This window comes from Tursiops truncatus, chromosome 14 (genome assembly GCF_011762595.2).
Source record: "Tursiops truncatus isolate mTurTru1 chromosome 14, mTurTru1.mat.Y, whole genome shotgun sequence".
Lineage (NCBI taxonomy): Eukaryota > Metazoa > Chordata > Mammalia > Artiodactyla > Delphinidae > Tursiops > Tursiops truncatus.
The window spans coordinates 67288081-67309829 of record NC_047047.1 but is presented as its reverse complement, the minus strand read 5'-3'; the positions used below and the strand labels follow the sequence as shown (position 1 = coordinate 67309829).

Below are 21749 nucleotides of genomic sequence, written 5' to 3'. Positions count from 1 at the left end.
TTCACATTTTTTTTACAATCAATGAATCTATATTGACACATCATTATCACACAAACTCCATACTTACATCTGGGTCGATTCTGGGATTGTACATTCTTTGGGTTTTGGCAAACGTATAGACATGTATCCACCATTATAGTCTCATACAGAGTAGCTTCACTGCCCTAAAAATCCTCCGTGCTCTGCCTATTCATCCCTCCCTCCTCTTAGCCGCTAGAAACTTCTGATCTTTTCACTGTCTCCATAGTTTTGTCTTTTCCAGAATGCCATATAATTGGAATCATACACCATGTAGCCTTTTCAGAATGGCTTCTTTCACTTAGTAATATGCATCTGAGGTTCCTCCGTGTCTTTTTGTGGCCTGATTACTCATTTCTTTTTAGTGCTGAATGATATTCCATGGCATGGATGTACCGTTTATTTCCCCATTCACCCACTGAAGGACATCTTGGTTGCTTCCAAGTTTTAGCAATTGTGAATTAAGCTGCTATAAACATCCACGTGCAGGTTTTTGTGTGGCTCTCCTCCTATTTTTACTTTTAACCAGCTTGTCACCATTTAAATATCAGGAGACTCCACAAAAACAAACACGTTTCTGGGAAGTCCTGAAAATTTAGAGGTCCTGGTAAACACCAGGCCTACATTCTTGCAAGACAACAGAGCTGAACCTGTCTCATTAGTGAGCACATGCTCTCTAGTTCACCATAGTCCCCACCTGGCCTACTGCAATGTATGTTACCTGTTTGGCCCCACAGGCTTTTAGGCTTGCCACACCTGAACTATACTATTTTTCTGTCCTGCAGATGAGCGCTTGGTCAGTGGATAACGTCTCTTATCTAGGTGTCAGCACTCCTGGTATATTCTGCTCCTCTTTGGACATATCAACAGAAAGAAACCTAGAGGTTAACTTGATCAAGAACCTCAATGAGTGATGATAACATTTCCTGGTAAGCTTTTAGACTGTCTATGTTAAGGGTCAGAAAATTTTTTCTGTCAAGGGCCAGATAGGTAGTAATGATTTAGACATTGCAGGCCAGATGGTCTCTCCTGCACCTATTCAGCTCTGCTATTGTAGTGTGAAAACAGCCAAAGACAATCTGTAAACAAATGGGTATGGCTGTGTTCCAATAAAACTTTACTTGCAAAAGTACATGGTGACCAAGATTTGCCCCATGGGACACAGTTTGCTGACCTCTGACTTAAATGCCACCTCTGACGCCTTCTTCCTCAAGGAACACTTTTCCCTGTGCTCCTTTTCTGGTGGAAATGCTGATTAGGCAATAATCTCAAATAATATATAAGTTGTTATTAGCAGAATTTCTGTCTCTACGGTGAAGTACAGAGGGTTGCTGTGGGGAGAGTCCCCTGGTAGAAGGAGGTCATCAACTAAACGTTTCCTTTATGGAAGGCTGGCCATTTTCTACCAGGTAAGAGCCAAGGCATCCTGTTTCTTAGGTCAAAGACTCACACCAGAAAACAAAATCTTTGTTATCTCATCTTTAAAAAAAAAAAAATTATTTACATTATTTAACTCTCTCCCATGGGTAATCAAAAGTGTTGTATAGTTGGGAAAGTATCATTATAAGAATGCTGTAGGAATTAAGAAAGGCCATCCCTAGGCATGTGGAGCCTGATACAAATTAGAGCAAAGGAACTTCTCTACCCTTCCGTATCAGTTTTATACAGGCAAAATCTGTTTAAGGTGAATACCAAGGGCAGGCTTGATAGATGGTGCTGATATTACAAACATTAGGAAGTGCCAGAGTTCGGAAGAATTGTTGGAGGGGAGGAAGAAACCAAAACATGGAGTTTTGCCCTCGAGAAACTGATGATATTGGAGGGAAAATAAGACATGGAGACACAGCTATAACACCGGGTGGAATATCGTGTGCATCGGAGGCCTAATTAGGAAGGGATTTCATGCTCAGGCTGTGGAAGCTTTTGCAGGCTTGCTGCAGCTGTATTTTAGAGGCTGCAGTAGCTGCCTGTCTTCTTCCTGCCCAGAGAATTACCTGATTGGCTACATCCCTCAGTGATTGTTATGGTTCCAGATTTATTCTAATAGTGATTTCCTGGCAAATCTGTTGGCTGGCCTTCTAAGTTCTACATGAGAAGTGGAATAAAATCCTTTGTTTTTGCCTTCTTTGGTATTCTCTTGTCAAAAATAAATGGAAAAATAGCAACACTGTTGAGGATTAGAAGAAGTTGACTCTAGCTCCATTAACTTCGCATGGAGGTTGTAGTGATACATTACAAAGTAAAAGTAGTGAAAAAAGCCTAAGAATAGGAAGACAATATTTTCATTTGTGTCATGGAAGTCAGAAGTCCCTTCACGTTAGCTGTGTGATCTGGGGCAAGCCACTTTAACCATCTACAGGCTTCAGTTTCCTTATCTGGAAAGACCCAGCCAGTTTGCTGCGAGGGTAAAATAAAATAATATGCATGAAAGGACATTTAAAACTTTAAAGGATTAAGTAATATGACTTGGTGTTATCATCATCATCATCATCATCATGGCTGTACTGCTGCTACTGTGGCTGCTTCTCTTGGGGTAGGGGCAGGGCTTCTGCTGCTTGGAGTCAATCTTATAAACTACTTTCCTGCCCATCTAGTTCTCCCAGACACTTCTAATTCTTCCTGTTGCTGCCTATCTTCAACAGAAAAGCAATTGATCATGGAAGCAAGCAGGTGGGTGCATTATTTTAAAAATGAGACTGTATTACTATTATTATTTTAGTAAAAACATAACAGCTCCATTAACGGTTTGGTGTAAATAATGCTGTTTAATATAACCACGTATCTTGAGAATTCCCTGGTGGTACAGTGGTTAGGACTCCACGCTTTCACTGCCGAGGGTGTGGGTTTGATCCCTGGTTGGGGAACTATGATCCCACAAGCTGCCTGCTGTGGCCAAAAAAAAAAAAAAAATATATATATATATATATATATACACACACACATACACACACATATATATGTACATATATATATAACCATGTATCTTATTCCTTTCATAAGAACAATATAGCCAACTGGGAGCATATCTATGCCCAGGCTTACAATATTTATTGTATTGAAACGGGGACAAAAAGCAATGGAGATCTGAGTCCTATTTAAAAAGTCCTTTACGAAGTGAGAGAGTAGCATTGACATATATACACTACCAAATGTAAAACAGATAGCTAGTGGGAAGCAGCCGCATAGCACAGGGAGATGAGCTCGGTGCTTTGTGACCGCCTAGTGGGGTGGGATAGGGAGGGTGGGGCTCCCTATGATCCTCGGACTGTGGCCTTGGCCCGTGACTCAGTTGAGTACTGACTACACAACTCTTAACTACTTGAAGTGTTTCATTACACGTGTCACTGTACGCATCTTGATGGATTCTTGCGTAATAGCCTTCATCACAATGTCCTGACAAATATTTCCCCTTAGCTCAGTATCAGATGTTGTGCCCGTGCCAGTGCTCCTCCATCAGAGCTTGAATCTGAGCTTGCTGCAGGGCAGTAGTAAGTTAAGGCTGCTAAGAAAATTTTCTACCTGTTTTTCTTTTGCTCCATCTGTTCACTTTTAGCTTGAGTAATTTCATGATTTTGGTTTTCTACTTGGAATTTGTTATCTTTAAGAAACCTGCTATAAGGCAGTTTGGCTAATTTGCTAAATAAAAATATACTTCATAATTGAATGAAATATTATGACTAATGGATAACAATAACTCTTATTATAAAAGATATTTTTTCTTTTTAAGAAATCTAAGAATACGATGCAATCTGTTTAAGCTTAAATAAATCCATGTCTAAAGGTCCCAGGGTATCTAAGCAAAGTAACCTTGTATAGGTTTTAGCTGAAGCCATGTTTCCGTGTCCTTTCTGTACAGACACCCAGGCTAAATTCCACTGTGGGGCTAAACAACAGACGACTAAATCAGTCACAGTAGATATAAAGAACTTTCAAAATTGTACAGGTGCTCACATAACCATCATACACAGACCAGAATAAAACAAATAGCACCTCTGTTTAACCAGCCTCCTTACTTGAACATTTCCCAAAATGCAAAATAGAAATATTTGAATTGTGAAACTGAACTTGGGAAATGAATCATGAAACCATGGGAGTGGATGTGAGAGGAACAGAAGGCATGCGGGCTCAGTAGTTGCGGCTCACGGGCTCTATGGTGTGTGGGCTCAGCAGTTGTGGTGCACCGGCTTTGTTGCTCCACAGCATGTGGGATCTTCCCGGACCAGGGACAGAACCTGTGTCTCCTGCATTGGCAGGTGGATTCTTAACCACTGCACCACCAGGGAAGTCCCCCAGATTCCTTTCTGGTCCAAGATACAGCATTAGAAGAAAATAGCTTAGAGATGAGTAAATCATCAGTTATTAGACCAAGTTTCCAAGAGCTGTGTTACTGGAGTGAAACCTGCTAAAAACAGGATGATTTATGCTGTTGTTTAGAAGCTGGACCACAGAAAACGACTGGAGTAGGCTAATTCCCCTTACTTCTTACACTCCAGTTATAAACTCATTAAATTCAGGGAATGCAGCATTAAGTTATTTGAGGACTGCTACTTCCCAGAGGATTCAGTGAGGTAGAAACTAATATGAAGGACAAGGAAGATTACTCTCTCCTATTTAAATCTTTAAAAACAACAAACCTGGGCTTCCCTGGTGGCGCAGTGGTTAAGGATCTGCCTGCCAATGCAGGGGACACGGGTTCGATCCCTAGTCTGGGAATATCCCACATGCTGTGGAGCAACTAAGCCCGTGCACCACAACTACTGAGCCTGTGCTCTAGAGCCCGCGAGCCACAACTACTGAAGCCCGCGTGCCTAGAGCCTGTGCACCGCAACAAGTGAAGCCACTGCAATGAGAAGCCTGTGCACCGCAACGAAGAGTAGCCCCCGCTCGCTGCAACTGGAGAAAGCCTGCGTGCAGCGATGAAGACCCAATACAGCCAAAAATAAATAAAAATAAATAAGTTAAAAAAACCACGAACCTCTCAAAGACTCATACAGATACTTAAACATGCATGTACATGTACTTGTTTATAGCAGCACTGTTCACAACAGCCAAAAGGTGGGAACAGCCCATCAGCACATAAATGGATAAAGAAATTGTGGTATATACAATGGAATATTATTCAGCCACAAAAGGAATAAAGTACTAATACATGCTATAAGGTAGATGAACCTTGAAAACATTATGCTAAGTGAAAAAAGCCAGGCACAAAATGTCACATATCATATAATTCCATTTATAGGAAATATCCAGAATAGATAAATCCGTAGAGACAGAAGGCAGATTGGTGGTTGCCAGGGGCTGAGGGGAGGGGGGAATGGGGAGAAACTGCTTAATGGGCAAGGAGTTTTTACTTTGGAATGATGGAAATGTTCTGGAACTAGATAGAAATGGTGGTTGTACAACACTGTGAATGTACTAAATGCCACTAAATTGTTCACTTTAAAATCGTTAAAAAAAATGAGCTCATGTCTTAAACCGGGTTCTCGCCTCTAGAACCCTCTCCACCATACTTTACACTTACCTTGCACACCATAGATGTCTTTGCTCCAAGCCTAGCTGCTTGGACACACTGGTTGGCACCTTTCCCTCCAAAGCCAATAAAAAACTTATGACCATGGATGGTTTCACCAGTTTTTGGCAGACGAGAAGTAAGGCTATCATAATTTTAAAAGAGAAGGAGAAAAAAAAAAGCACATTGGAAACTGCAGTCAGTTTAAGCTCTTCAGAAGACAGAGGGAAGTTTACTGATGGAGCTCTAGTCTTAGCAGCCAGAACTGCAAGCAGAAGCAGGAAAGATTACCTTTTCCTTGAAGATAACATTCAGTAGTTCGCATCACTGTCAAGAACGCGTCTGCTTGACAAAACTCTTCTCTCCCCCACTGCCCCACAGTCATACTGCTGTAGCTCTACTTCACATGACGGCTCTTAAGAGTCTGTACTGCATCAGGGTTGTTCACCGGTGCCTCTGTTTTCCATCTTGGGGAACTCTTGGAGGGAAGTAACTTCATATTCCCCCTTCCCAATGCCCAGCACGGAACTTTATTCACGGTGGGACTTAATAAATGGGACCAAGTTATTGTGCATTTCTGTACAGGTTTATCTGGTCATTTACAAGAAGCAGGAAGTGTGTCAGGATTCTGGTAGTCCTGTTCAGGACCTAAGGAGAAGAGGGAAGTTGCAATGCCGGGCACTAAAGAATCTTATTTGTTTCCTTGGGGGTGGGGTGGGGGTGGGGTATTTAGATGGCAGGATTAGGTTTTGGTCCTAGTCCATCCTGTATACCACCCATTTCATGCACTGACTCAAAAAGAGCATACATATATATATATATATAAAAGCATTCTAAAGATCTAAGTTTAGTTTAAAATTTTTACTATGGAAAATTCCAAACATATAAAACTAGAGGAAATGTTATATTGACTTCCCCTATCCCCATGTACCCATCACCCAGATTCAATTATTGTCAACTCATAGCCAATCCTGTTTCAGTCTATACCTTCACTGACTTCTCCAAGTGCTAAGGATTTTTACTGACGTTACTGTCTAATGAAGATAATATTAAACGAGGCAAAAAGCGTAAAAGACTTGCTCCAGGATATGATTTTCATAACACTGAAGGTGGAAGATGCGAGGAAACAAAATCTTTGAAGAACTTTAAATGGACTTTAAATGGAAAAGGAGCTCTGGGTATAGGGGCAAGTGGAGAAGATCAGCTCAAGTGGCATGAGGACTGGTTGACTGGCCACAAAGAGGGCCAAGGGCCGGACGGAGCCAATGGAGAGATGGCAGTTGTGCCCCAAAGGTTAATTAGCTTTAGACAGGAAAGAAAGACCAAGAGAGAAGTTCACAATAACTGAGAACCTACTCTGTTTTAGCAGATTAGAAATTTACATTCATTTCCCACCTAGGCTGTGATCTAACTGAAAACAGCCTGTCTGCAATGGAATGACATATGACTGATGCCAAGAACACATGATCGTGTCAATAAAAACGAAGTTTGACCTATGAACCTCCCTTATGTATTTCTAAAAGTCTCAATAAATTGGGCCAAAACTACTCCATTCCCTAGCAGTGCCCTGTCAAATATGGTTATTTGAGATTCAAAAGAGACTCATCAATAATTTGAAAACATCCCACTCTACTCCTCCCCTTTTCAATTCTATTTTTATCTTGGATTCTAAATGCATTTATAGTACTGATGAAAAAAATATACATCTACAAGGTTCACTTCTGAAAAAGGTACTCAATCAAGAGAAAAATGGTTTTAATGTAATGTTATTATCCTGTCATTTAATTTAGCAATGACAAGTGATGATGAGATTTTGATTTGCATCAGAAATCTTAAACATTTTAGGATTCTGTTATGAACAGGCAATGATGAGTAATCTGTGTGATTGAGTAACTATATGAATTCTTGGCTTATTGATGCTGCTGCAAACAACATTCATAGCAACCTTAAAAAGAAAAAATATCCAATGTGGCTAAAAACAGGCCAAAATAATTAGTAAGACTGTCACTAAAGAAACTTATGACTTCCACTATATTTATACTTAGATCTGGGTCATAACTCACTGGTTTGAATTAAGTGTATTTTTTATTATCAACTGTGGCATGAAAAATATATCACCAGATTATTACTGGGATGTACGTGTATGTGGGGGAGGAGTGAAATCAGGGGTACTGCGTGTGTGTGTTTGATGTGGGAGCAGATGGCTGGGATTTAAACTCATTTCTAAACAACTTATATTAACACAAGCACTGTACTAATTTAGCCATCACTGAAATTCCTCACTCCTTTGGAACACTACTATTTTCTTTTCCTTCTACATCTTCGTCCTATTCTTATTTCCTTCCTCCCTCAGTTGTCGCCTTGCCCTGCATGAGGATAGGGACCAATGTCTGCACCATCTTATCCCCATTTGCTGACTGAATGAACCTTTGTAAGAGTCTCCTGTTATCTCTGAAGGGTAGCAGAATATGCTACTCCAAAATATGACTGGAGAAGGACGTGCTACTGCAAAATATGCTGCTTTGGTATATTGATTATCTTGACTGTAGGCACGTGAAGAACAGCAAATGCAGGGAGAGGCTTTCTCTGAACTCCCCTTATCTGCCTACGGACAGATCCTCCCAAAGGAACTCAACTGCCATAAATCCCCTTCCTGGGAGTTCCATCAACCAGAGAGGATGGACTCTTGTCACAGGAGAGACTAGAAGTCAATACCACGCCTAGACAGACACTGTCACAGACTGTCACAACTCCCATCTATTCTTCTAAGGGGCCATTCATCTGACCTAAAAATCATTCACTCTCCCCTAAGAGACCTACACTCCCCTCCCCCTTCCCTATTGAGATGTTATTTAATCCCAAATTCTAAGTCACCTTGGGGATTCATTTTTTCCCTGGGTATCTCCCGTGTATACCTGAGGGATACATTAATAAATTTGTTTGTTTTTCTCTTATTAATCTGTTTTTCATTACAGGGGTCTCAGCCAAGAACTTAGAAAGATAGAGGGAAGGTTATTTTTCTACCCCTACATCTCTTTTCCACGTCTCCCCTGTATGGCATCCGTTCTTTCCTCTGAATTGAAGATGTGGAGGTGTTGACGAATGAGGAAGAAGAGGCTGGGATGACTGTTCAATTGTCTGGCAATAAAAATTCCATGTTTTACAAGACCTTGCCCACTGCATTCCCAATACTGGCAGCATTCCTTTCTATAAGCAAGAACTATAACTAGAATTCATACTATCATTCCTTCATTCACACATTAATTCAGCAAATGTTAAATCAGTGTTTTCCAATGAACCTCCTAAGGGCAAAATAAGCTTGCTGACAATGAGATAAAACCTAACCGTGATGCTAATAACACATGAGTGAAAAAAATATGTCACAGGATAAGATTAGTATGACCTGATTCATGTTTCTTTTTTTTTTTGCGGTACGCGGGCCTCTCACTGTTGTGGCCTCTCCTGTTGTGGGGCACAGGATCCGAACACGCAGGCCCAGCGGCCATGGCTCACGGGCCCAGCCGCTCCATGGCATGTGGGATCTTCCTGGACCGGGGCACGAACCCGTGTCCCCTGCATCGGCAGGCGGACTCTCAACCACTGCACCACCAGGGAAGCCCTGATTCATGTTTCTAAAAAGGAAAAAGATACATGTTCTCATATGATATATAAATGCATAGGAAATGAAATGTTAATGACAGATACCCATGAGAAGGATGGGAGTGGGGGGCAAAAGTGCACGGAAGTACAGTAAGTCCCCTACTTACGAACGAGTTCCATTCCGAGAACGCATTCGTAAAGTCCAATTTGTTCGTTAAGTCCAACAAAGTTAGCTTAGGTACCCAACTAACACAATCGGCTATATAGTACTGTACTGTAATAATAGGTTTACAATACTTTTCATACAAATAATACATAAAAAACGAGCAAACACAAAAAATAAAACATTTTAATCTTACAGTACAGTACCTTGAAAAGTATGGTAGTACAGTACAACAGCTGGCATACAGGGGCTGGCACTGAGTGAACAGGCAAGAAGAGTTACTGACTGGAGGAGGGAGAGGAGGTGGGAGATGGTAGGATCATCAGCAATAGGAGACAGAGGGTAAGCTGCAATTTAACTCATGCCTGACGTTGATGGAACGCACGTTCGCATCTCGGCAAGTTCACAACTTGAAGTTTCGTATGTAGGGGACCTACTATATTCAACAAGAATATCTTTGTGTTTTATGGGAAGCCACTTGTTACTACTTCAGATTCATCTGGCCTTGCCGCATCTTTTTCTAGCCGCCAGTTGCCTCCGGCTGGCTTCTTGCAGGTGCAGCCTAATAGAGCCTTGCCCAGGGCCATCCTCTCCCCACTCCAGGATTTCTGTTTCTGTTTCTGGCTGTTCTGCAGGACAGAGCAACCTGTTAAACACATCAAGTATCTTGGTATAAGCTCTTCTGCTTGCCGGCTTCACTTTCCCTGGCCCTCACTCTCGCTCCCTGGATTACAGTCCAGCACAGAGGATGTGCACTCAAGCCTTTGTCTTATTGCCCTGCTTTCTGTTGAAAGACAGTTTATTGCTGATTTATTATTTTTTAAAAGTGAATGAACTAAAGAGTGGAAAGTGAAGTGGAGAGCAACTGGAACATTAGTTACAAACGGGCAGAAGCATTTCTGAATTATAGATCCTAATTTACTTTGAATTAGGTTTTTCTATCTTTTTTTCTTTATTAAAATCATGAAATTAAGGTCAGGTTGAGGAAAGGACCTGCACAAAGCACCATCCGCTGTATGAAAGCATCATCATAATTCTTCCCAATTCAAACATGAGCTCTTAGTAGGGTGTCAAAGACAGACCAATTAAGTGCTCAAAGGAAAAAAAAAAAAAAAGGGAAGCAGTACTGGTAGAAATATACTGTTGCTACCATTTAAAATTTTTAAATAGTGTAAATTTCTGAATGAAGGAGAAAACCAGTCATAAGAAATATATTTGAATTTAAAACAAATTCGTAACTTTAAAATGTCATGATATTTTAAAGCTGGACAGAAGGAAGCACCGATAAATGTTCAGGTGGCCTCCCAGTCTTCTGGGCCATGAGAGGTCATGCAGTTAGAGTTTGGTTGTATGAGGAAGGAGGCCTGAGCCACTTACAGACTGCATTACCTTTGACAGCTTTTCCCTCTTTGAACCAGCTTCTTCTCTTGCAAAACAGGTTTAATAATACTTGTCAACTCCTTAAATGCCTGGGTTTTGTACTCTGAGTTATTTCACTGACAGGTGTTACCAGAACAACTTATCAATTGCTTTTAACTTCTTGACAATGATGTGCCTGTTACAGATTCTCAGAGATGATTCATACCAAAGGAAGGAATGACCTGGTGAAACAGGGATAAGCAGCGTTTTGACCAAAGAGGTTACACTGATACTGGCTCCAGCCAAAAGTCAAGGAATATGCTGCTTTTTGGCTTTTGAATTCCATCCTTTCCTCTTCTGGCTGTAAGCTTCTGACACTGTACCCCCCTGTTAACAGGGGATTGTACCATTAGTGATCACCCAGTTAACATTCATTATGCTCATTTATTATTCCTACTGCCTGTATTTTTCAACCATATCTATTCTTCCCAGCATTTGTGTATGTCACATTTACAAGCATGGGGTAATTCCCAAACCAAGCTAGTGATACCTATTTCTACCTCTGTAAAAAGAACTTAGCCTTGCAGCTAAAACTTCATTTTGCGGTGCCTAACCCTAAATTTGCATATATACATGTATGATTTATTTAAGGAAATGAAACATGAATTATGCTTTAGCTGGTTCTTAACTGATTTTGATTTCTAACTCATATCTTTGTCTAGCTAACAAGGCTGTGGCTAAAAAGTCATTTTGTCTGAAGATGCAGCTACTCTTGAATTTATAGAATAGATAAACAATACTCTAGTCAGAAGTGGCCAGCCTTTCAGAGTGTCATATACTTGACCCTTATTTATTTAAATTTTGCTTATGTGTGAGAAAGTGTGCTAGGCATTGGGAGAGCCAGTAAAGCCAAGCATGTTATGCTTTTCTCCCACGTTGCAGTCTTACATGGCTTTTCATTCACATCTCTGTTCAAATGTTACCTCCTTGGAGAGGCCTTCCCAGACCACCTTACAGGTGAGATACCCCCTTCCTAATTGAATTTTTGTAAAGTATTCATTCATTCATTCTGACAAATAACACTAGGATTTTGGATCAGATCCAGCCTTTTGATTACTCTTAATTGTGTTAGTTCTCCATGTCCCAATCCCCTGTGGGGTGACATGATGAGAGAAACCTTTAAATCATGAATTTTGGGAGTTGATGTAGGAAAGCTGACACAGCTGCTGCTCTTCCACGCCTCTCGGGTGGGGTGGGGCAGAGAGAGGGAGGGAGGGAGGGGAGAAGAATATGACCTGCTGACTTTTGCTCTGTAATGTAAACAAATCCGCTTAGGGGAAAGGAGGGGGAGGTCTTTAGGTTTACAGTCCCTAGAATGTAAATAAATGTATCCAAGGAAAAAGTCTCTAAATCTCTCCAGAGATCTCTGACTTGTACAGTTTGTTTGCTGTTCAAACATTCTTTAATCCAAGTGCCAACCGTCTTTCTCAGAAAGTCATGATCATGCACAAATGTGAAAACATTCATGGAGCATCGCATCCCAACAATTTTCTTCATAGCAATATCATTGCCCAACGTTACAACACTCACTTCTTTCTTTCCTCTTGCCCTAGCTTCTTTTGGATTAATTGTATTCCATTTCTTCCTCACTATTGATGTGTTATTAACCCCACCTCTTTTTTTCTATTTTTATAAGTGACTGATCTAGGGTTTATTTATTGTAGTGCAAGTTTCTAGTAATAAATTCTCTTGGCTATTGTTTTCCTGTCTTTATTTCCCCAACATATTTGAAGGATACAGAATTTTATGTTGACAGTTTATTTTTCCAGTACTTTAAAGATTTCATTTTTTTCTGGATTGCATTGTTTCTAATAAGAAGTCTGCAGTCAATCTTTTCTCCCCTTATGTAATGTGTATTTTTCCCTCTGGTTGCTTTTAAGAGTTTCTAATTGGCTTGCAGGAATTTGATTACAGTGTGCTTTGCTATGGTTTACATTATGTTTATCCTACTTGGGGTTCATTGAAATTCTTAGATCTATGTGTTTATATTTTTCATAACATTTGAAAAAAATTCAGCCATTGTTTCTTCAAATAGTTTTTGTGCCTCTCCCACTCTTTTTTTCTTCTTAGATTCCATTTACACACGATAGACTGCTTGTCTCATATCACAGAGGCTCTGTGCATTTTGCTCAGTCATGTTTTTCCTCTACGCTTCAATTTAGATAATCTCTATTCACTGTCTTCAAGTACAGTGATCCTTTCTTCTCTAATGTCTACTCTGCTGATAAGCCCATCAAATGAATTTTTCATTTCAAATACTGCACCTTTCATTTCTTAAATCTCTATTTGGTTCTTTTATACGTCTTCCACTTTTCTCATTATGTTCAAGTTCTTCTTTAAATCACTGAGCATATTTACAAGGGCTCTTCTAAAATTCCTTTCTGTGAATTCCATCATCCCTGTCATTTCTGTGTTGGCTTTGACTTTTTTTTCCCTCAGTTATGGATAACATTTTCTTGATTCTTTGCATGTATAATGACTTTTGATTTAATGCGAAACATTGCAAATGTTACATCGGGTGTCTTAATTCTATTGTATTTTTCCAAAGGGTTGAACTTTTTCAGGCAGTTAATTTGTGGATCTGTTTGATCCTTTGAGGAATGTTTTTGGAGTTGTTACAGTGAGTTTAGAGTACCTTTACTTTAGGGCAAGTTTACCCCTTCTAACTAAATTGTGATCCTTCTTGGATCTCCACTGAATGCTCCAGGGCTTCAACAATGTCTCTGGCTGGACAGAACTCAACACCTCCCATTCCTGTACAATTTCTGGGACATGTTCAGCTTAGAGCTCTCCAGTAGTTGCCCAGCTTTGTGGAGTTTCTATGTATGTCCATTTAGCATTTAGCAACAGACTCAAGGGGACTCCTTTGCAGATTTCTGGACCTTCCCCTGATTAGCTCCTTCTCTTCCAGTATATGTTCCCATAAATCCTAGCCACCGTAGTCTTCCTAAGTTATGAACTCAGTTTTCTCAACTCACTGATGCTGCCATGCTTCCCTTGAGTTCCTCCTCTTCTGTGCGATGGTAAGTAATGTGCCTCCAGGACTTACCTTGTTTGTTTCCTTTCTCTTCTGGATAACACTACTGTTGTTCAATATCAGAAACAGTTGCTTCATATATTTTGTCCCATTTTCTAGTTGTTTATGGTGGGAAGGTAAGTCTTACACTAGTTATTCTAATGTGGTCAGAAGTAAATATTTTTGAATGAATGTTCTACACCTTAAAAGACACTTAGTTGGGATGACAGAATCCCACATACATAATAAATCATACAGGGACTTCCTTGGTGGCACAGTGGTTAAGACTGCGTGCTCCCAATGTAGGGGGCCCAGGTTCTATCCCTGGTCAGGGAACTAGATCCCACATGCATGCCATAACTAAGGGTTCACATGCCACAACTAAGGAGCTGGTGAGCTGCAACTAAGGTGCCCACCTGCCGCAACTAAGGAGCCTGCCTGCTGCAACTAAGACCCAGCACAACGAAAAAAAAAAAAAGCAAAAAAGCATATGGCTCCGCATTAAAAAAAAAAAATCATACAATGAGGTGAGAGCAGGGCAAAAGTGCTATGTATGACTGTAGCCCAAGTAGAATGGTTATTAAACAAATGTGGTCAGAATAACAGGGACAAAACAGGCTCACGTCTTTCTTCAGTCTTCCAATGTGGGATAGAGGACTGAGTACAGAAGGTACCAGAGGCATACAGGTCAAAGTATTAAAAATATAAAAACTAAAACACTATCTAATGTCAACTAATCTTTTTGAATAATTTTATATATATATATATATATACACACACACACACACACACACACACACACACACACACACACACACCTCCTTACTCCCAGCTGAGAAAAGTCCTGGAGAAAGAATAAAAGCTTGGATAGGGAGGTGCTGAATGAGCTAATTTTGGAACTACAAGGTGCAAGAGGAGAGGGCAGGAGAAATACATATATGTATGTGTATGGGGGATTAGCGAGTGGGGACTGGACAACTACAGGATGGCATAAAGGTATGTGGGACAATCAGGATGCAGAAAAAAAGGAGCAGAAAGAATTGCTGAGACATTTATCAAAGTTCCTGATGAAAAATGTTTTAATTCATTGAAGAAGACAAGCAAAGTATGACTGTGTCAAATAACTATACACCAAGATTTTATTTTCTATTTTGCCAATTAATTATAGTAAATTTTAAATTTCAAAATGACTCCTGTCACCACATTGTAATTATCTCTAGGCTAGTTCTTCCTGCCATCCGCTGGTGTAGGTAAAAGAAATATACATGGAATTAATTTTATTGTAAGCAAAATATGATCAGAAGGCTAAATCAGCACACAAAAATAATGTATTCTGGAATCAGTTATTAAAAATGTTAAATTACCTACTATGTTTGGTTTTTAGTGCTCATGCTTCTTTCACATTCCCATCCTCACGAATAATCAAGAACTGATTATATTGTATTTGAGCTTCACAATACATTTGTAAGATGGGTCAGGACAGGCATTATCATCATTTCTGTCTTAGGAAGGAAGTGAGAACTCAAAAAAGTAATGGCTTATCAAAATGTACATAGCTGTTAGGTAGATGAGCCTAAATCTTAATTCTGGACTTAAGATTCCACTGCCATGGTCTTTAAATCATTCTATGCTACTTTCTTTGACAATCAACTTTCTCTCAATTGTTTTAAATGAAAACTTTAAAAATCTACTCTCTTAGCAATACTGTATTATTAACTATAGTCATGCTGTTGTACATTACATCCCTGTGACCTATTTATTTTATAACTGGGAGTTTGTTCCTTTCGAGCCCCTACCCGTTTCACTCACCCCCACCCCTACCTCTGGCAACCACCCATCTGTTCTTTGTATCTATGAGCTTAGTTTTTAAATTAAATACATTTTTTTTAAGATCCCACATATAAGAGATCTCAAACGGTATTTGTCTAACTTATTCCACTTAGCATAATGCCCTCTAGGTCTATCTAATTCTTCTTCTTTTTTTTCCCCTGGATTAGCACCTGCTTATTTTTCAAGACTTGGCTCAGGAGGCATCTTATCCAGGAACTTTCCCCTGTTCTTCCACAGAACCTGCAGGTACTTAGCACACCATACTACAATGATCTATCTTTGTGTCTGCCTTCTTTGGACTATAAATTCCTCAAGAGCAATGACCATGTTATACTAATTGCAGTATCCCTAGCACTTAGCACGCTCTCAGTATTTCAGTATTACGTACAAGTAATCAAACTACTGGAGCAACAGGATGGCATAAAGGTATGTGGGACAATCATCACAAAAGCCCACTTCACCTTGCTCTGCCTAGAATGCAGATACTAGGGTACGAAGAGCTGGCCAAGTAATGGATTGCAAAAGGGACTGCTTAGTAATACCAAACGATAGGTGCTCTTTCTTTGTCATACGTAATTTACCTTTTAACATATATTTTCTTTGAAGGGACCAAAATTAGCAAATTTCCCATGAATGATTTCATTTGAATTTAGGGAATTCAGTTGACAGAAACATGTTTAATGAAACATTAATTTAAAGATTGATTGGTAACTGATAAGCAACTTTGAAGACCAATTTAAGGAGCAGAAAGAATACTGAAGGATGATATTATATTCCTCTACTATTGGGAACGCACGATACTTCTTGGACCAACATTCCTCTGGCTTTTACTTTCCTGAAAAAGTGACTGCAAAGAGATTTTTCTGTTCTAAATTTGACAAGAAGCTTCTGGTGGAAGGCAGGTTAGAGGGTACCGTAATATGTCAAACACATGTAACCTTTTCTAGGTACAGTATAAAATTTTGGCCTTTTTTTTTTTTTTAAAGCAATCTAGGTCCAACATTTCATCCACTTTGGATCTAAAAGCTTCTAAATTCACTTATGCCACCTTCCAATTAAAATCTTTTGAGAATTAAGCAATCATTTCCTGACTTGCCAAGGATTAAATTTAGATGCTTGGTTGAACATGAGCCTTACTTCTCCAGCCATCACTTTTAATTGGAGCATGTAAAAGGATAACACAGGGTTTTAGTTGACATCATAGTCTATTGCCATGGAAATGTAAACATGGGTTTGTATTAAGCTCGTCTCAAAACAAGTTTTAGGGGTACAGAGAGATGGAAGACAAGAGATAAATTATGTAAAATGGATCCTCTCAATGTTGGAGTGCCCTCGGAGCGCAGACCTCAGTGATCTCATCCTGTCTCATGGCTTTAAATACCATCTATACACTGATGACTCTCAAATTCATATCTCCAGCTAGATCTCTCCTCTGAACTCCAAACTCATATATTTAACTGTCTTCTTGACCCCTTCAGCTGGATGTCTAACAGGCATCTCAAATCTCACACGTCCAGCCTGAGCTCCTGATACTGCCCTCTCCTTACGCAACTTGCTCTGTCACAATCTTCTATATCTCAGCACACATCAACTTCCCCTTCCACTTGCAGAGGGCATAGAACTTGGGGTAATCCTTGACCTATCTCGTACTCCTCAGCAAATCCTGTCAGCTCTACCCTCAAAATATAATCAGAAGATGCCCACTTCTCCCCACTTGCACTGTTTTCAAGCTACCATCATTTCTTGCCTGGATTATTGTAATTAACTCTGACCTGGTCTCCCTGTTTGTGCCCTTGCGGGTCATATTATGTCACTTGTCTGCTCAAACCCTCCACTGGCCTTTCATTTCATCCAGGGTAGGACCCAATGTCCTTTAACCATCAATTGCCCTCCCCTCTCCCTTATTTTCTTCTTCAGCTACACTGGACTCCTTGTAGTTCATTGATAATAAGAGGTCTGCTCCTGCCTCAGGGCCTTTGCATATGCTCTTCTTCTGGTTCTCTGTATGGCTTGCTTCCTTTCTTCCTTTAGGTCTTTACTCAAATCACCTTCTCAGTGAGGCTTTCTGTGGCCAATGATCTAAAATTACTACTTTCATCCCTCTTTCATGCTTTATTCTCCTCCTCAGCATTTATCTAACAGAGAATGTATTTTACTTATTTCTAACTGATACTGTCTCTTCCACTAGAATGTAAGCTCCATGAGGCAAGGATTTTTTGCTGTGTTTTTCATTGCTGTATCCTCTGCACCTTGGGAAGTCCAGAGGCACATGGTGTAAAATCAATAAATATTTGCTGAATAATTTAAAAAATGGGTGACACATGTCATAAGAAATAAAGATTAGTGAAAGCATGATTAACCAAGGTCTATGAGCCTAACGTCTAAAAAGTTTCATCTGTTGTTAGGTTCTCATGGGAATCTGTCTTTGGAGGAACTTTGACTTAATTTTCCACAAGAACAGACTTGATTTCTCTTATCTCTGCAATGTGGAACTTCAGAGATGACTGTTCAAGGAGGAAGAGAATAATGATAAATACAGGTGGGTATTAAATAATGTTCATTGTTTGTCATGTTGGATGAGCTAATGATTTTTAAAAGTTATTAGTACACAGAGCTTACTATTCATAGTGGACTGAAATGAGAAATGAAAAAAGTTGCTCATTGATTGAACTAGCAGTGTCTGGCACACAGTAATGTAATATATAAAGTGAGTTGGACTTGGATGCCATCCAAGAGGGCTAAGTTATTGAAGTAGTTTTATTTCTGAAGTGATTTTACAGTATAGGCATGGGTGTCCAGGCTGGTTATGGTTAAACTTAGATAGGAAGTAAGGAACAGTAATGATGATACTATCTTTAGATCTGAACATTATAAAGTTGTTACTCCTTGAACATTATAAAGTTGTTATTCCTTGCCATTTTACAAAGTAAACACTTAATGAATGCACAGAATATACGCCCTTAAATGAACTGTACATGAAAAGGGCAATAAATATGAGCCAGAGTTAGAGGTACAATGATACAATGGAAAGATAAAGGTTGAGGGGCTTCCCTGGTGGCGCAGTGGTTGAGAGTCCGCCTGCCAATGCAGGGGACACGGGTTCGTGCCCTGGTCCGGGAGGATCCCACATGCCGTGGAGCGGCTGGGCCTGTGAGCCACGGCCGCTGAGCTTGCACGTCCGGAGGCTGTGCTCCGCAACGGGAGAGGCCTCAACAGTGAGAGGCCTGCGTACCGAAGGACAAAAAAAAAAGAATGAGAAACCTGGGTTCCCACTAACTGGCTGTATGATTTGGGGTGAGTCATTTAACCTCTCTTAATTACCTCATCTGTAAAATGTGGAGGATGGACTGCTAGGCTTCAATGATTCTCCAAGCTCTAAGTATTATAAGATTTTTTGACTTTAATCACTGTGGTATGCAGAATTATGCCCCACCCCCAGACCAACCCTGCCTCAAAGATGTCCACATCCTAATCCCCGGAACTTGTGAATACGTAATGTTACATGGCAAGGGGGGAATAAAGGCTGCTAATAAGCTACCTTAAAATAACGAGATTATCCTGAATTATCCATTTGGGCGCAATGAAATCACAAGGGTTCTTAAAATGTAGAAGAGGGAGGCAGAAGAGTGAGTGTCAGAGTTATGCCATTGCTGGCTTTGAACATGGAGGAAGAGGCCATGAGCTAGAATGTGAGCAGCCTCTAGAAGCTAGAAAAGGCAAGAAAAAGATTTCCCTTAGAGCCTCCAGAAAGGAACGCAGTCCTACAACTTGATTTTAGCCCAGTGAGACTTGTGTCAGACTTCTGACTTGCAGAATTATAAGTATTAAATTTGTATTGTTTAAGCCATTAAGTTTGTGGTAATTTGTTACAGAAACAATAGAAAAATAATACAATCATGATATGTACCATAACCAGTGAAGTTGGACCCAAGTTTATCATAGAAGCAGGCTTTTAAATAAAAATCCTATACTCAGGTATTTTGTAAAGATCTTCAGAGGCAGAAGTAATCAGAAAAGAAATCATGAAAAGTTAGCAAAGTCGTGGGAGAGAATCTATAGGGGAATAAAAGTTTTAATAGTGACTCATGTGAAGAATAGAAACCTGGATATCTTATAAAGGAAAGAAAATGGCAAGAGAAGAGAAATTAGAAAGGTTATCCAGGGACTTCCCTGGTGGCGCAGTGGTTAAGAATCCACCTGCCAATGCAGGGGACACAGGTTTGAGCCCTGGTCCGGGAAGATCCCACATGCCACGGAGCAACTAAGCCCGTGAGCCACAACTACTGAGCCTGCGCTCTAGAGCCCGCGAGCCACAACTAATGAAGCCCACACGCCTAGAGCCTGTGCTCCACAACAAGAGAAGCCACTGCAATGAGAAGCCCGCGCACCGCTACAAAGAGTAGCCCCTGCTCACCCCAACTAGAGAAAGCCTGCACAGCGACAAAGACCCAATGCAGCCAAAAATAAATAAATAAAATAAATTTATTAAAAAAAAAAAGAAAGGTTATCCACAATGTAAGAGTTTCTTCTCTGGACCTCACTTTACTCATCTATAAACTGAAGAGATTTAGATATTATAAATAATCTCTAAATTCCTCTAGCTGTGAAATAAGCTTTTAAATCCTGACAGATGCTAACATGGGCATTTGAGACCCTGCCCTCCCCAAAGTTTGAAGAGTATTCATCTTAGAAAGTACTATAATTATTGTTAATGTGTGACGGTCAAGCTTCACAGAAAGCTCTGACTTAGTTGAACAAGAAGGTGGGTCTGAATTCTAACCCTGGCATTCTTATTCAGGTAGGGTGCATGGGAAAATTATTTAGCTTTCCTTCTCTTCTGTACTTCACGTATAGAATTATGGTAAAATTTTAACTAGATGGATTTTCTAAGGAATGAATTATTTTAGATATCTGAAGGTTTATTCCTTTATGTAACTAAATTTTAAGTATATTTGATGGAACTATTTCTAAAATAAAATATGTGCCCCATTTGTAAATAAAATTTAACGATAACCATATTCCCTTTTCTTGAAAAGAGTCATCGCTAGTAACATCAATTACTATAGTGAGCTGTCAGACAGTGATGCTCTAGACAGCAGTCAGCAAACTATGGCCTGCAGGCTGATTTTGTAAGGCATAGTTTTCACATTCTGTACCTGTTAAAAAAATAAAATAAAAAAGAATATGTGACCGAGACCAAATGTGGCCCAGAAAGCCTAAAATAATTACTATCTGGCTCTTTGAAGAAAGGTTTGCTGACTCTAGCTCTAGAGAAGGATGTGTAGGCCTCTTCACCAAATGTCCAGAACTAGATTGGACTTTATGTTCTGTCACTAAAGGAAGCACATCTATCTTGGCACAATGTAGCTCAAATATTTGCGGGAAAAAAAAAGGCTCTTGGTGTTTTGTTTTTTTTTTGCCACACTTGCACACCTGTGGGATCTTAGTTCCCTGATCAAGGACTGAACCTGGGCCCACATCAGTGGAAGGGCAGAGTCCTAAACACCGGACCGCCAGGGAATTCCCCCAGGCTCTTGGCATTTAAAACTCTTTTGTTGTTTGTTGATACACTCTCCTCACTTACAAGTTTTTGGTGATTACTATACCTGCCCCTTGCAGTCTCTCCCCCTTTCTAATTTCCACCTTTCTAATCTCGGTCTGGAAATGTGATAACCTAGTTTATAAATATTTTAAGCAATGTAAGATTAAGTTGGTTATGTGAAGGCCTTAAAACTATTTTCTAAGTAAAACACAGGTGGTTTAGTGCAGGGATTTGGTGACTTATTCTGATTGTCCCAAGGCCTTTTTATTTAATATTTCCAGGTTCTCGGCTATCCTTTGGAAAAGCAAGGTTGCAGGACAGATAAAGTCTTACTGTAGTATGATCATCTTTTATTTTTATAATATAAAAATAGCATTATATCTAAAATGCCACTCACCAAAAAATTAAACTGAAGCAACCTGAATGGTAGGATTTCTTGGGATATGTTTTTTTTCTTTATAATAAATAAACATTGCTTTTACAATCAAAAAAGCCATTTTCATTAAAAAAAAGATAAATTGGGAAGATCTCTTCATCCAATCTCACTGACCTAACTCAACTATTTTCATCTAGCATATTTTGTTTATTTGATCACATTTTTTTTAATGGTTGTAAATATTGTGCTTACGGGTTTTTATTTTGACTCACACTT

At 39.7% G+C, this 21749-nt stretch overlaps 3 protein-coding genes across 11 annotated transcripts in view; 2 read left to right on the top strand and 1 right to left on the bottom strand.

Annotated features, from left to right (window-relative positions):
• The window catches only part of MRPL33 (mitochondrial ribosomal protein L33), an 84481-nt gene extending 75786 nt beyond the window's left edge, over positions 1–8695 (top strand). For all 5 annotated transcript variants that reach the window (XR_012325770.1, XR_012325769.1, XR_012325773.1 and 2 more), the window contains 3 exons: positions 804–947; positions 2613–2688; positions 8503–8695. The gene's annotated coding sequence lies outside the window, so the exon portion shown is untranslated. The remainder of the gene's footprint in view (positions 1–803; positions 948–2612; positions 2689–8502) is intronic.
• RBKS (ribokinase) overlaps positions 1–21749 on the bottom strand; it is a 76028-nt gene that overhangs the window by 53425 nt on the left and 854 nt on the right. For 4 of the 5 annotated variants that reach the window (XM_073791488.1, XM_033838819.2, XM_073791487.1 and 1 more), the window contains exon 2: positions 5540–5672. In XM_073791488.1, coding sequence (XP_073647589.1) covers positions 5540–5672 — 133 coding nt within the window. Of the gene's footprint in view, positions 1–5539; positions 5673–5818; positions 8507–21749 lie in introns of those variants that run through there. The other variant, XM_033838820.2, reaches the window with a different exon arrangement.
• BABAM2 (BRISC and BRCA1 A complex member 2) overlaps positions 15723–21749 on the top strand; it is a 453750-nt gene continuing 447723 nt past the window's right edge. The window contains exons 1-2 of the mRNA XM_073791483.1: positions 15723–15801; positions 17961–18094. The gene's annotated coding sequence lies outside the window, so the exon portion shown is untranslated. The remainder of the gene's footprint in view (positions 15802–17960; positions 18095–21749) is intronic.